This window comes from Anser anser, assembly GCF_964211835.1.
Source record: "Anser anser genome assembly, chromosome: 1".
Taxonomy (NCBI): Eukaryota; Metazoa; Chordata; class Aves; order Anseriformes; family Anatidae; genus Anser; species Anser anser.
The window spans coordinates 75193260-75209377 of record NC_139720.1 but is presented as its reverse complement, the minus strand read 5'-3'; the positions used below and the strand labels follow the sequence as shown (position 1 = coordinate 75209377).

Here is a 16118-nt window from a genome sequence, read left to right as displayed (position 1 = left end):
CAAACCCTAGCACAGAAATAGCTGCTATAGAACCTATGAACCTCTTCCCTCCTCTAACTGCTTTCCATCTCTCAGTTACCTTTTCCTACTTGCTTGAGCTTCTTAGACATCTCTTGTGCCTCGCAGCCCTGCCCTGCTCAGAAAGGGCTACCCTGAGCAGCTGCTGCCTGCAGGCCGGGCTGGCTGCTTAGCAGGGGCAGCCAGTGGGCTTTGGGGCAGGGGGCTGAGGGGGCCACTGAGCTCAGGGGGGCTTGGGAACGTGCTAATGAGCAGCACGCATTGCTGCTGAGCAGCTGCGTTTGCAAGGGCTTTGGAACAAGAAAAATACAAGAGGAAAGGTGGGGGCGGAAAAAAATGCTGTGAACAATACTACCTGCCTCCCCTTTCATAGTCTAATTAGACACAAAATTCACTTTTTGTTTGCATTTTAATTGTCTGGAAATGCCAGAGTGTTTGGCTGGTGTGAGGTCTCTTGTTGTATGGGCTCAGGCAGGGTGGTGCCAGCCGTGAGGCTGATGGGAGGCCTCCACCACTGCACCTCTCGCCGTGGTGGTTTCTTGCCTGTGAGTGGGTTGTCTGAGCAGTCATGGGAGCTCTGGCAGGGACACAAGGCTCCTCGGTGGTGGCAGATGCAGCAGTGACTTCAGTCGCCTTTGCTTTGTTCCTTTTGTGCTGGAGTGAAGAAAACGAAACTTGAAGTGCTGTTAAAACACTACCAAAGGACCTGATCTCTCAGCAACCCCCTTGCCTCTAGCGCTGAGGAGACAACCAGGCAGTCACTGTGCCATTTTGGGGACAGAGCAGCAAGCTCTGAGGTGGGGCAGAGAGGCTGGTAGGGGCGAGCAGGTTATGGTGATCAGCCGAACTACCCCCGGGGATCCTCATATTCTGTGCTTCAGCCCTTCCCAAGGATCAGATGCTGCTCCACACCTTGCGAGAGGAAGGCAGTCAGGCTGCTGTCCCCCTGCCTGCTATCCCCTACCCCATGTGGCTGCTCCTGGGGCGGCAGAAAGCAGGGATTGGTGTCCTCTGCTCAGCAATGACATTTCCTCTCTTTGCATTGATGTTTTTATTTTCATAACCGTCTTGGTGATTATGTGTAGCAGCGGGAGACCGTTATTGAGGGATTATGCTCAATTCCACTGACATTATCTACCTCTTAGTGGAAACAAATGGGATGTCTGCCAGCCTGCCGCTGCTGGATGGCTGACCATTTTTGTGCGGAATGGCTGCAAAAAAAGCTCTCTTCCATTACAAAGTTGATCCACCCAGCAGTTCGTGATTTTAATAAGAAAAATTACCTTGGTTATTTCGAAACACTGGCAGTTGATTTTTTTTTTTCTTTTTCTTTTTTGAGGCTGGATAAACAGTTGGCAAGTGCCATCCCTGCCTTTAGGAACTCACTAAAAAAACCAGCATGATTTGATTTGTTTGTACAGCGAAAAGATTGTTCTTAAATCCCCTTGGAGTTGTTGGGTTTGATACTCCTGCCAGTGGAACTAATGAAAAATCCTCTGGCACGATGAGTCAAGAAAGCCAGGGATGGCCCTTGCCACTGCATGTCTCCTGAAGATGGCAGGTATCTTGAAGATGGTGGAGCAAGGGACACAACGCCTGCATCCTTTTGCAATGCTGCTCCATACCAGAAAGCAGTGTGGGGATGGATGCCTTATTATATTTGGTACAAAATTGGACCCAATTATCAAACAGGAGGTGTGGGTGATTCGTGGAAGAACTCTACAACTCAAAGCAAATGAGTTATAAAGTAGGTGTGTGGTTTCTTTCGGTGCCGGGCGTATGCAGGATAGCTCCCAAAGTCATGTGCGCCCTAACGTGGCAACTTGCTTTGGTTACATGCAGTAAAGAGTTACATATGCATGAAGTTTCCCAATATGCCTATACATATGCATAACCTATCCCCGCTTTGTATTAAAATTAGCTCCAAGAAGTCATTTCCATAAACTCCTTCTGTCTGCACTTGCGCAGTGCCTTCTGGTGGTGGTCGTCGGGGGGGTTGTGGGGATGAAGGTTGATAACTCTTCTTCATCACCACTAGTTGACCCCGTGCCTTTGTACAGACTCAGCTGCTCCTTGGCTCCTGTCCAAACCACAAGGTCGGTCTCAGCTGGTTTTTGAGACAGGTTCCCCATTTTTGTCAGGAAACATCCTCTGTGAGGGGCCCCGAGACTCCTTGTTTCGGTTAATTTGCACAGTAGTAAGCAAAGACACTCAGCAAAAACTATTTTAATGCGATTAAGCAAGCCCCCATTCTTCCATTCCTGGCTTTAATAAGTACGATTGTTTTATTTAGAAATCATTAATGCGATTAAGCAAGCCCCCATTCTTCTATCCCTGGCTTCATGGGAGTATTTAAAAAAAAAAAAAAAAAAAAACCACCAAAAACCACACACACACACAAACACAACCACTCAATAATCATTTATTTATTTTTTTCACAGTGGTTAGATCTGTTCAGTGAAACCCACTATTTAAAAATAATTATTGTAGTATTTGTGTTACAATTTTAGGTGTTCCAAATAGCAATTAATTCTTTGATGAGTATGAATAATTAATTCTGTGCATAAACTGTATGAAATAATAACAGAAATTAAATCAGGCATGTTGCACCTGATAAGGGTCAGGGGAAGAAGTTGCCATTAAGGAAGAGAGCAGTTTGCAGATTCTCAGAAGGTACAAGAATAAAATTTAAAAAAAATAGACTAACTGGTTCTTCAGTGGTGCTAAGCTGAACCCCTTTTGGGTTCAGCACAGTTGCTGAAACATGATTACCTGCTGCGGCCTGAGATGCCCTTGAACACTGGGGACTTCCCTATACAGCTGGCTGATGCCAACACAGGACCTTCCAGAGATGCCCAGTACGAATACCTAACTCATGCTACAGGTGCCTACTGGTTCCAGCAACTGCACCAAGACCAGCCCCTTTCAGTCACTTGCTGACACAGGTGTTTGTATTCTTAAAATGCACTGTTTTCTAGTAATGGAAGTAGGAATTTTTGTATTGGGAGAACATCCTTAAATAACTAGTCACAGTCCCCTCTGCTAATCCAGTATCCACGCATCAATTTCAGAGATTTACAGATAGCCATCAATTTTGGAAAAATTGATGGAAAAATATTTTTGAAAAAGCAAATGTTCTTTTTGTTACTATTTCAAATACATCCAATTCCAAATGTATTTATTTTATAGTAAAGTAGAAATTACAGAAATCCTAGAATCTATATGAGAAACTATATAGAACATCTACACTCCACATCTCCAGGTCCAATTTGAAACATCCCCAAGTGCTTTTTAAACAAAATTTTCTTCAAATCTCCTGAAAAGCTCCAAATATGATGAAACATTTCCACAGAAAAAGAAGCATTAAATTGGTCTACACTGGGAATCTTTAAGATTCGTGGCAATGGTTCACATATTCACTAGAAATAAGATAATCAGGATTATGTTCCTCTCTCTACTCTCATTCCAAAGACTTCCTTCTATATATTCATGTGTGTATCACACGCACGACTTGCTCTCTTTTGTATTATTATTATTATTTTTTAAACTTATTTTTACATGTTACTTAGGAAAGATACAAAATACGTACAGGTGATGAGGACAGAACTCTTCGGTGTACCAGTGAAAACTAATTCAGGAACCCCACAGTGACATATTTATCTAACAATTCTTCAGAGCAGGTAAGCATTTAGTTGTTGATATAATCCCAGTAAGCAAGCTCAGATGATCATACATCCTTTAATTATCACAGAAGTTCCACAGACAAAACAATTATCTTTCAATTTCCTTCCCAAGATCTAAGTATCTGACAAGATACACAAACAGAACTTTATAGAACTGGGAAATCTAACCAGAGGGCTTACTTGCAGTTTACTATTTAATTTTTATATATATATAATCCTTAAAAAAATTAACCTCATGGCTAACACTGGGAATCTGTCTGCTGTTAAGAAGCCAGTGCTCATTGGTAAAGTAGCTTCCTTCCTAAACTGCTGAAGGATGTAGAAGAACAGTTTTTAAAACAGAAAGGTGTGGTGTTGTCACACCGCTGGCATCATCTCAGATTTCATAGCCATTCCATATTGACAATACAAATACGTCACTGTAAGTAAAGGGAAAAGATGCACTGAAAAATGGGATGACTTTCTGAATAATGAAGGCTAATGTATTAAAAGTAATATGTTTGGAAAATAACAATTGAGGAAATTGAATAGGATGCCTTGTAAACCTTTTTACTGAAATTAGAGTATGTCATTAATAAAAATGTGTAAAATTAAAAATAAAGAATTTTCTTAAATGAGTCACTTTTGGAGATGTCTTTAGGAAGTATTATTTTGACAATGTTAATTGTTGCCTCTTTCTTTTTTTGATAAATGGATTATGCAGAATTAATTCCCTCACTATGTAGATTTAATCCACAACACAGGATCACTCTGTCAGAATTTTAAAGTATTTTGAGCTTTCTAATGAATAGGTACAAAAACAAACAAACAAAAAAAAACCCAAACAAATATACTTAATTTATTAGTTTGAAATTTGAAATTATAAATCCTTCACTATCTGTATCTACAGTTTCTTGTGCTTGACCAAATCCTACTGTAAGAATGCCCGGAGAAAATCTTCATAAGATATTTTTGAAGAGAGAGCTTTATCATAATATTCCAAAATACTAAATAACTCCTCTTCACTTAGGTTGATTTTGTACTCATGAAGAACCTACAAAAGACAGAAAAAACTTTAAAATTTATTCCAGCACTTTGGATGATGATGAAGTAAAAACATTAGTTAATCTTGTTAAAATTTCTTTAAAAAATAACTTTATGATTTAGCTTCACTTTATCTTAAGTTTCTGAGAATATTAGAAAATCAAATCCTCTTTATTATCTCCTGTTCTTCCCATGTCACTAATGACTCCCTAGAATGTGTTTCTGAAAAACTGCATACACATGGGGTTTTGTCTACTATCCCAAATAGCACTTGCCTTAGGGGGAGATTTGGGAAATGGGTAGCACCAATGTGTGTAGAAACTGATTTACAAGAAGTGCATGTTTAGAAGGCTTTCAGTACTATCAGGAGATGGGATGAAGAAATGGAGTATCTTCCTTTCTATCCTTCTTGGATGATCTGTAGTCTTTACATCCAGACAAACAGAAGGAGTAATGCAGTCACTCAAACTGTGCAAATCCCAAAGTACGTAATAATTCTCATGCTGTACTCAGTGCTTTTAATTTTCACAGGACAAATGCTTGGCCTATAGGCATACCTTCTGAACAATTTGAACAGGATGCATCTGGTTCACCTAATGCTAAAAATTTCACAAAGTGCCTTTTTCAGTACTTCAGCAGTTTATATGTTCATAATGCCCCAACATGAAAGAAAATAATTGACTGATTTCTGAGGATCCCTTCTGGTTTCAGATGCACTTGGGAATTTGAGCCCTGCAATTGACCAGTAACATCATTAATCTTTGTGGTCCATGCCAGTTATCATTAGTTTTCTGGAAAACTCAGATTATTCTACATCTTTCCCCCCTAACAACTCAGCATCTGAAATCACTAATGGCTCTGTGCAAATAGTACAGCCATAAACAGCAGCATTACTGAAGTTAGCAGAGAGCTAATTTCCCCGTTTCAGTAAATTAAGTTACCTAGGAGATGAAGGGATCCATACCTCCACAGATCACTTTCTATCTTGTCAAATGGCCGATTAACACTTTTGCAGTAGTATTCTGGAACTGGGGATGGCTTTTTGATCTAAATCCATGAGGCGTTAGATTTTATTCAATTTCTTATTTATTTTTGCTTAGCTTAGGTCATGTTAGGGAAGCTTGATTTGAAAGCTGTTGACATAGCTTTAACTAGGAAAGATAATCATCACGTGTCCTAGAGGAGTATGACAAATTAAAATCAAATGTAACGGGCCTGACCTTCACTCCTTCTCCCCTAAGTTTTGTCTGCTGAGGCAGTACCTAGGCAAGGCAGAAAGCTGCAATGACAGCCAGGGAGCCTCAGGCACAAAGATGATACAGCCACACTGATACTTCTTGTCCCCCAGCCTTCATGCAGGGGCAGCAGGGATTAGGTTTCAGCTATGTGGCAGTGCCAGAAGATATCATGTTCCCAACAATACTAGATAAGTAAAGGTTTAAAAGAGCCATTCTGTTACTGGTACAATCTAAAGGGTTTTAGACTGGTTCTTAGCAATGCTAGGCAGCAAGCTGGCTTCCTGCAGCTCCAGGGAAAAGGGAGCTTCAGAAGCACACCCCATGACTGCTTTTTGCATGTGCCTACTGTGATTGAGCATCCCATCCACCAGTTTATCAGTTCTTTAAAGCAGTAGTGATAGAAAGGGGTGTCCCAAAGCATGCAGCATTAAATGGGTTTAGAGACCCGCTGTATTATTTTCTTGCAATTGAGTAGCAAATATTCAGAATGCCTCTAGAACAGATTGTGATTATTATTCCTAGTAAAAACAATGTCAAATATTTTTAAATTAATTAAAAATTAAGCTTAAAGATTAAGCTAAGCAAAAATTAAACTCCCTGTGGATCTACATGAAGAAGCAACTCCTGACTCCAGACTCAATATATCTAGAATACACAGGTGTATATTTGCTGTTTGAGGGGATACAAGGTACCAAAATATTTGTAGAGGATATGGATCCCTCACCTGGTACAAAATTATGCTGCACACAGAAAAGCAAACAGAGAAACCAGTACAAGGGACTCTCAGATGGGGAGTACTTGGGCCCATTCCACATTCAGAAGGGAACACACCAGTTGAAGGGCAACAGGATCCTGCGGCTGTAGCAGTGACTACAGGGAGACCTACCATAGGGAACTCATTCAATGCAGCCAACACTTCAATTCCCTTCCCGTGCATTTGTAGAAACTATGTATTTAAAGGTTGTATAGGGACTAAGATTTTCTCTGTTTTATCTATGCTGTTATAGCAGGATCCCAACAAGATCCCAACAAGATCCCAGACCTCCAGAAAGTATAATCATGTGGAGAATGATTATCATGAGCAAAGGTCAGAGCTAAGGTCACGGAGAAGCTAGGATGAGTTTATATATCCTAGTTCAGGACTGTTCTTCAGAAAAATTTCAGTCAGGAAGCTCAGATTAAACTACTGTAATTTTTTGACTATTACCTACTAAATGCAACTTACTTGTCTGAAATCTGCAATATTTAACAGTCCAGTACGACTTTCATCATAAGATTTAAAAGTTCACTTCATTGGTCTCCAGCAGTGCAATATCTGGGGCTGAATTCTCAGAATTGCACTGTGGAATGACATGGTTTGTGGTCCAGGACTCATCTAACAAAGTTGGATGAGAAATACAATCATTTACTGACATCATGGACACAACTGGGAACAACTATAATGCAGAATGAAAAGGTACTGGAAAGTAATACTGACTTAATCGGCAACTGGTTGTCACGTAGTTGTTTACATATTATTGTAAGATACTGTTTACACAAGATAATTTTAACCTACAGCATTTTAATATTCTTGGAAAGTGCAGATGGAATATTTACTTAATCACTGTCAATGCCCTAACTTTTTATTATTTGAAACTGACTCTGAAGTCAGTGTTACTTCTCAGATCTCAGTGTTTGTACATGTATTGTGCTTGTCCTTGTTTCAACTCCCTTTTTCAGTAATTTTTAATTGCCTGCAGTGTTCATTTTTCAGTTTTTTTTTTTTTGGGGGGGGGGGTTTGGCTTTAGAATGACTGAATTCATAATCCAACTATGGGAGCAGTATGGTATTTAAGAAAAACAACCCCCCATATACATTTTCCTCAGTACCTAAAATACCTTGCAATCAGTTTTTTAACACCTCTATAGTTCAACAGCTGGAAGATAGTGTTAATTTTACTTGGGAAATAGTGTCTTTTGTTGTTTTAGCCTGGCTAAGCTCCTTATGTCGTTGTACCCTGAACACATGTGAACTACAGAATTACTCATTATGGTGAATTCATTCCATTTGTACAAAGCGTTAATACTCCAGCATTACCATGAGTAAGGTACTTTGAGAAAAGTCAGCAAGCCTCAAGCCACCTTCAGGATCTGGATGTGATCTATTACCCTTTTATTTTCCTACAGGTCCTGCTCAACTTCTCCCCAATGCTCTGTTGGTATTATTATTTTAGTAGGGTAAGCCAATTATGCCACATTTGTGCCAGTTGCACATGAGCTAGTCTTCTGACAAATGTCTCATTGTGAAGGAAATGCACAGTGGACTTTTTACAACTGCTTTGTGGACACGGGCACCATGCTGTACCTATTGTTGTAAGAGGCCTGGTGGTCAGCTGCACCATTGTTCTGTGCTCTTGGTGTATTCCTCCTTCAGAACATGTAGCTGAGGAATGTGTGGATACATGAATAACGCAATTTCCAACCCAAAATACTGTGCACCCTTGTGGGTTGAAGGGAGGGAAAGAGCTCTTTACAGTGAATGCAGCTTGGGTTATTTTCATAGCTCAGAGCCTGGATGTTTCTGTGAATCCCTAGGACATTGATTCTCTCAGGCTTTTGAGAAATAATTTTGCCTGCAACAAAAATAAAATAAAAAAGGTTTTATTTGTTTTATTATTATTATTCCTTTTGATATTTATCTGTATAGCTATTAGGTGGAATGGGGTGAAAAATCTATGAGGAAATTTCATTTTAAATATTACATTATATAATGATTCTCAGAACATGGGCTGAGACCTTCATTATGTTTTTTGAACAGAATAAATAAAATAAAAATGATTCAAGACAACTACATACGGACTTAAAAATGACTGCTTTATCCACTCCAGAATACTGGGATGGAATTTTACTGCATCAGATTTGTATATAAAGGAAACCTTATGTAAGATAATGAGGTTCTTTGATGCAAAACTTACTAGTTTTACCTTACTCTCCCTACTGGTAGTGAATTCTTGATAATTCCTAATGATACTTTGGTAGCATACCTTGGTAGCAATCTGTTTGTCCCACATCTGAAAACTATTCAGTAATGTAATTTCTCTATGAAATGCTGCTACTAACCATATCTAAACTAATTAGGCACAGTAAGAAACAGCCTAAAAATGTAGCAGGCTCGCTGAATGAGCAGATTTGGAATTTGGCACTGTTCCTACTACATAACTTGATTGCGACACTATTACTGATGACTTCCTTTCTGGGCCACTACAGCCAGTATTCCACATTTCTTCCAATCTTTTCTGCCTTAGAGTGGTACTACTGGCAGAGGGGAACAGCCTGTGGGTAACTGTCTTTCATTGCAGCTTGGGGAATACCTATGTGTGACAGGGAAAGCTGCAAGGGCACAATGTGGCTGATCAGCCCTGGCTACAAGATGTTCTTAGTGGCCATTAACAGCAGTGCAAGTGAGAGCTTCCTCTGGACTTGTCTTACAGGGTCGGGCATGGGGCAGGGGCACAGCCTGCTGTCAGTAGCTCCAGACTGGGCCCTCCTGAGACACATTCACTGCATTTTATTTCTAACTTGATTTTTATTTAGTTCAGCAAAAGCTCTTAAAGGTTTTCCACTAGTAATTATTATCCACATTTTAGCAAATTTAACCAATTTACCATACAACTTGGGTACAAGGGAGCATGATCACAAGGAGTTAAATCTTCCAACTGAAGGAGATACCAAATGAATACTAACAATTAATATAAGAGGATTACATAAGAGAATGCTAGAATACTATGTCACTACAGAAGAAATTGAAAAAAAAAATGTAATTTTGATTTTTATATGCTTTGTTTGTACTGGTTTTTGTGGCTTCTGTATAATCACCCTTTGTAGCAGTGAGCTTTTCTGTGGTTTTAACAAGATACAACTCTGAAGGAAGTCACGGTATGCAAATTTTCCATTCTTCTTGAAGTCATATTTTGTTGTTATTTGGTTAATTTCCTCTTTACTTAAACGCCAGTGGAACATCTCTGCTATATCTGAAATAATACAGAAATGCAGAAAGAATATTCATTTTGTCATTCATAAAAATAGACAATCATTGTACTGTACACCAGTTTTAACAGGAATAATGTTGACAAGCTCAGTTGCAGTGACTGCTCCATAAATGTATTATGCAGCTATTGCTAGATGCAGGTATATACACATGCCTAAACTTATAGAGGTGGCAGTTCACATTTAACAGGGCTTCAGGGTACTAATATCATGGTACTTTGGTTTTAAATGCACAAGAAGTATGCCTTCGTGCTAACTGTAATAAATGTTCTGATAAGCTAACATGTTCTTATACCGAGGAGTTTATATCTAATTACACAGGTGCACATTGTCTTATCACACATGCAAATGTCCTAAGAAAAACACTGAGAATTCTGTGTAGAAGAGAACACAACAGAAGAGCAGCATAGCTCATCTTGTCCAAGAGTAAAATCCAAGATCCTTTGAAATCAGCAGGCATTCACCCATCAAGACCAGAGCAGCCAGAAGCACATAGAAGATCACAGTAAAAGATTGGTGAAGCTGTTCAGTTATCACTAGGCATGCTAAGGGTAGTGTACTGGGAAGGTGATGAGACAGCTTGTATGCAAACCAAAAGTATCAACAAGAATAGCCAGGTCCTCTTTTTCTAAACAGTAGATAATTCTGAAGAGGAACATGAACTTATTGCACCCGAGTGTACAGTAAGCTGTTCTGCTCTGCAGTAGCAGGGTGGTACCTGGAGCAATCACACAGTGGATGCTGTCTGATTAAAGTGGCCAATGGCCAGGACATCAGAAGGAAAACAGAACACATCTGAGAATGAATAGAGCACTTTTCAGATGGTAACAAACCGAGGAAGTCTGACACTGGGATTTCTCCTAGCTTGCCGACATCCTTCTCTTTGCAGTTTCATTATGCTTCTCCAGGAACGTTGGATATCCTTTCTTATCTTATTTTCTATTGTTTCACAATTAAGGACAGGTGTAGAACATGCCGTTGCTGTCTGAGGATAGCTGGATGCTGGTGTCTAAAAGCAAGAGATAATGGTGATATTTTCTTCCAAGTTTTACTGATTGTGTAGACAAAACACCAGATGACAAATCCAGTTTCTGTCTTTCCAGACTTGAAACTAATGTATCATCCAAACCATTTTTAAGTCTGATTTGAATTGTGTCAGCAAGTTAGAAAATTCTTAGTGTCAGAATGACACTATTCATTTAATGGGCCTTGACCACTTTTTTTTTTTTTATTATTATTATTTACTTTACTTGTAAATCTTTAATAGTTTCTCCAAACTGTTTCTTATTAAAGAACAGATCCTGTGTTTAAAAAAGACATGTAATACCACCTTAGAATAAACAAATCAATGCAAAGTCACTGAATAATGCAGTAACAGTGCTTTGATTTGTTACTAGAAGAGTCAGTTCTGCAGTGCTCATGTGCAGAGCCACAGAAAGAATAATGTGAGAGGATCGAAGTGCTTGGTGTCTTTTTGATTGCTGCCTCAGGAGTACTGTGGGTGAGCTGGAAGTAAAGCCCCAGCCTACCTCTCTATTATGGTTGCACAAGCCGTAGTTATGCTTCTAGGTCCAACAAATAATCTCATATTTAGTGAGACTTCCCAGTGCTCCCTCAGGGGTCTCACTGGTGCAGACTTGCTGAGGACTCAAGCACATTTCCATGCAGCAAATGCTGCAGGGATGAATGCTGATGAATGAACATCAGGCTGGCTGGGATCTTTCCAACCACCGTGAGTTCTGGGAGACTTACATTCCCTTCCTGTTTTCTTATACTATCCGATCTAGCATTCACAGATAGCAAGGAGAAATTTTCCAGTGCTTTCTCTGAGAACTGGATCAAAGCATGAAGGACTCATGCAGCTAATTGCCTGGGCTTTTCAAGAAAGAACCTACAGTTATTGCAATAATTGAGCTAGCAATGGGCCAGTGTTTAGATTTGCCAGCCGTGACAAGTTGTTTGCATCTTTAATTTACTCAATCTGTTATTTCTTTTTCAGTAGCTAAACTTCTCCATGCAGAACCAGTTAGAAAATCCAAGCATGTTCCAGGCACTGAATAATTCTAAATATTTTATTTTTCTTCTGTAGGCTTGATTATAACCAAAGAACATGGAATAGGTGCGTGTAGATCCACAAAGGGGGATATTGAATATTTCTACCAGTATTTATTTCCAACCTTTCTGTCAGTCCTGTCACTAGCATAAGAGGCCAGAATGGCAGCTGAGGGGGACCAAAGTGCATTATTGACATTAAGCATAGATAGGGATGCCAAAGCAAAACTACTGCCTTCCTAATCCACTTCTCTTATCTCTCTTTGAGGTCTTATGATTAAGTTGCTGGTCTTATGATAAGTCTACCAGTAAGACTAGCAGCCATTAACAGCTGTAACTGCTGTAATTTGGCATCCACCAAAAAGCAGAACAAGACAGGCAGAATGTAAATACTAAGTAGAAAACTGTAACTTCCAATCCTGCCTAGCCTTCTCAGATGACCATCTACATTTTTTATGTTGCTTTTTCAGCTATTGAGCCTTTGTTGACTTTGTTCACAGAAATGTGATTGTGCTTAAGAATAGAAATTTTATTTGCCATACAGCTCTGATGGATGTGCCTAAGGTAACAGCAGGGAATATTACTGGTATAAATCAATATATATGAGTTGACTTCAGTGGAGTTACAATTTAGCTCAATTTTTGTCATTGTAAAGCAAATATTTTACAAATAACTTCATTTGCTTATTAACAGATTTTCATGCCTGATTTCATGGGCAATCAATAGAAATACCTTCACTGAGTCCCACAGATATTATTTTTAGCCTATGCACAGAGAAAAAAAAAAGAGAAAATTAATAAAATAACCACACTTACACTCTTTTGCCCTACTAGAGAAGATAATGTGTTGGGACGCTCAGGCTGAGAAGACACTTGTGGTTCCTGCATGGCACGGGTAACTAGCTTGGTAGAAGTTGCAAGACTAGTAACGCTGGGAGTGCTTGATGGCATCGTTACGAGTTCTGAGCTGAACTTTCTCAAAAAGTCCTGATATTTCAGACGTCCACCAGCATCAACATCCACTGTGTTCCAAAGATTTTCGAACTACTGAAGAAGCAAAAGATGACTTTTGCAAATGCTAGTTTTACAACAGCATCCCCTAAGGTACTAACAATGTGACAAAATGTATTGAAAAAAAAGGAAGAAGATGACTTAGAATAGAAGGAATCCTAGGGTTCATCTTATTAAAAAAAATCATAGCTTCTCTGCAGAAGCCTGCACAAAACTGGGAAAACAATGAAAAAGGGACTTCTGCTGGATATTTTTTAATTGAATTCAGCCCTTAGTGTGCTGATTATACTACTAAACCCTGTGATTAGACACAGTGATTGAGGTGCTGTATAGAAGAATAACATTTTATCATGAGATGTAAATCAAATACACTGTGCACGTGTATCCTGGCTAAGTACCATTAAGGAGAATTTTTCATGCTATTGGGTACACCTAAGTTCCACAGCCACCTCAGTAAGCCATTAATGTTCCTCAGTTATTGTACTTGCATCACCAAATTATTTCACCCCAAGGGCAAAAAATGAATCAGCATGAAAGAACACAGCAGAAAATCTTTACAGCCTTTCGATTAACATAAAGTTATGAGATACTGCCAGGAACCATACCTCTACACTACTGACAGCCTGTGAAAGTCCTGGGGGCAGCTGCTGATGCCCTTGTTTCTGCTGCCTGAAGGGATCCGTGGAGGTCTGATGGCTGCTTGGCACAAGGCAGGGCAGGTATCCTGCTCTCTGCGTGATGTATGGCACTGTAAGGATGAGGTTGGGCTGTTTTCCACTGAACAGCTCTTTATTCCATAAGTAGCTGTGCTGAATTTAATGGGACTACTCATGATAAAAGCTGCTAATCAAAGCAGGGATTATAACAGTCTGCCCTTAAATGAGCTGCACTCATTTTGAAAGTGTTTCAAGAGTCATCAGTATCCTTTTTCTGGGGGCTTCATTTTTGATTTTTAATATAAATCTATTTGGGAACCTCAGATTGCTTTTGATTTGATCTTTTTCGGCAGAGACTTAAACCCTAAAGGAAACTAGTCACGTCTTTGATGCATGTGCCAAGTCACAGTCAAACTTCAAAGGGCAAAGGATACATTTTGAATTTCCTTTCAACTTTCCCCCATTGGCCTGGCTGCTACCACATTATGAATTATAAACAATTCTATTTTGCACTTGTGATTACACTTCACACTTCATGTGAGGATCTCAAAGTGTATTACAAACTTCAAGTAAATAGAACAATACCCCAATAAGCTGGGTTACCTATAGTTAGAAACTTTCAACAGACAACAAAATGTAGCCATTTTGAGGACTGCAAATAGTTCAAGCAAGTCAAGGTAGTTCAAGCAGAGGAGGAAAGTGCCTGTAATAAAAAGGGGGCTGTTACTCAGGAAGATATTAATCAACAGCTTGTTTGCCATTTGTTTACACCTTTTATGAGAAAGGCCACACTATCAGAAATTCAGAAGACTAAGAAGCCAAATTTCAGGAAGAAAGTCTTCATCCATTACTTGATATGGATTCCAAACAAGTCTTGCTAATAGCAAACAGTAAGTGGCCATCATTCAGAAAAGGATAAAGGACAACATTTTTTGTGAAGTCATCCAGACTATGACTATTAGTAACACTTTTGTAACAACTCTGAGCAGCGACAACAGCTTGAACGGCAGGGGTTTGGTTTAGCAGTGGCAAATCCTGTACCCAGATTGGAAGGCTCTCCTGGAGCATCTTCATATAGATATACATAGGCATATCTTTGAGAGACCTGTCAAAATCAAAATATCTGGAGATACAGGGCTTGAGTCTCACTCGCGCAGAGGCTGCTGCTTACATAAATGAGGCTCCTCAGGCCTGCTTCTCGTTACTATTATGCATGACTGTTTCTATCAGGATTTTTTTTCTTTACTTATCTGAGGTTCTTTTAAGTATAAAATAACTCCTGTGTCCTTTTGGTTCTTCTTGAGTGTAAAGTAGACAGAATCTAGTCTGGACAACTTTTCAGCTGGAGATGCGTGTCTTCCTGCTTCTAAAAAGGAAAAAACAAGAGATTTTTCACAACTCAGTTAGGAGTATGTGTGCCCTCCTGCCTTAGAATCATAGAATCATAGAATATCCTGAGTTGGAAGGGACCCACAAGGATCATAGAGTCTAACTCCTGGCAGCACACAGGTCTACCCAAAAATTCAGACCATGTGACTAAGTGCACACTCCAAAAGCTTCTTAAACTCCAACAGGCTTGGTCCAGTGACTGGGGAGCCTGTTCCAGTGCACGACAACCCTCTCAGTGAAGAACCTCTTCCTGATGTCCAGCCTGAACTTCCTCTGTCACAGCTTGACGCCATTCCCACGGGTCCTATCGCTGGTCACTAAAGACAATGGTCACATCGCTGGTCACGAAAGAGAATAGATCGGCGCCTGCCCCTCTACTCCCCCTTTGTGAGGAAGCTGTAGACCGTGATGAGGTCTCCCCTCAGCCTCCTCTTTTCCAGGCTGAACAGGCCAAGTGACCTCAGTCGCTCCTCGTATATCTTCCCCTCTAGGCCCTTCACCACCTTTGTAGCCCTCCTCTGGACACTCTCCAACAGTTTCATGTCCTTTTTGTACTGTGGTGCCCAGAAGTGCACACAGTACTCGAGGTGAGGCCGCACCAGTGCAGAGTAGAGCGGGACAATAACTTCCCTCGACCGACTAGCAATGCTGTGCTTGATGCACCCCAGGATATGGTTGGCCCTCCTGCCTGCCAGGGCAGACTGCTGGCTCATATTCAGCTTGCTATCAACCACAACCCCCAGATCCCTCTCTGAGGGGCTGCTCTCCAGCGTCTCATCACCCAGTCTGTATGTATAGCGAGGGTTGCCCTGTCCCAGGTGCAGGACCTGGCAATTGCTCTCATTAAATTTCATGTGGTTGGTGATCGCCCAGCTCTCCAATTGGTCCAGATCTCTCTGCAACGCCTTTCCACCCGTAACAGAGTCAACAACTCCTCCAAGTTTAGTGTCATCAGCAAATTTGCTCAAAACACCTTCTAGGTGAGCCAGCAGTGTGCTCAGGTGGCCAAGAAAGCCAACAGCA

At 40.2% G+C, this 16118-nt stretch overlaps 1 protein-coding gene across 1 annotated transcript in view; it reads right to left on the bottom strand.

Moving 5' to 3' along the window:
- Positions 1-227: 227 nt before the first annotated feature.
- EFCAB6 (EF-hand calcium binding domain 6) overlaps positions 228-16118 on the bottom strand; it is an 83420-nt gene continuing 67529 nt past the window's right edge. Inside the window, 7 exon segments of the mRNA XM_083819992.1 lie at positions 228-4734; positions 7188-7247; positions 7251-7337; positions 9734-9972; positions 10808-10997; positions 12856-13083; positions 13656-13859. Of these exon segments, the coding sequence (XP_083676118.1) occupies positions 4612-4734; positions 7188-7247; positions 7251-7337; positions 9734-9972; positions 10808-10997; positions 12856-13083; positions 13656-13859 (1131 nt within the window). The 3' untranslated portion in view covers positions 228-4611.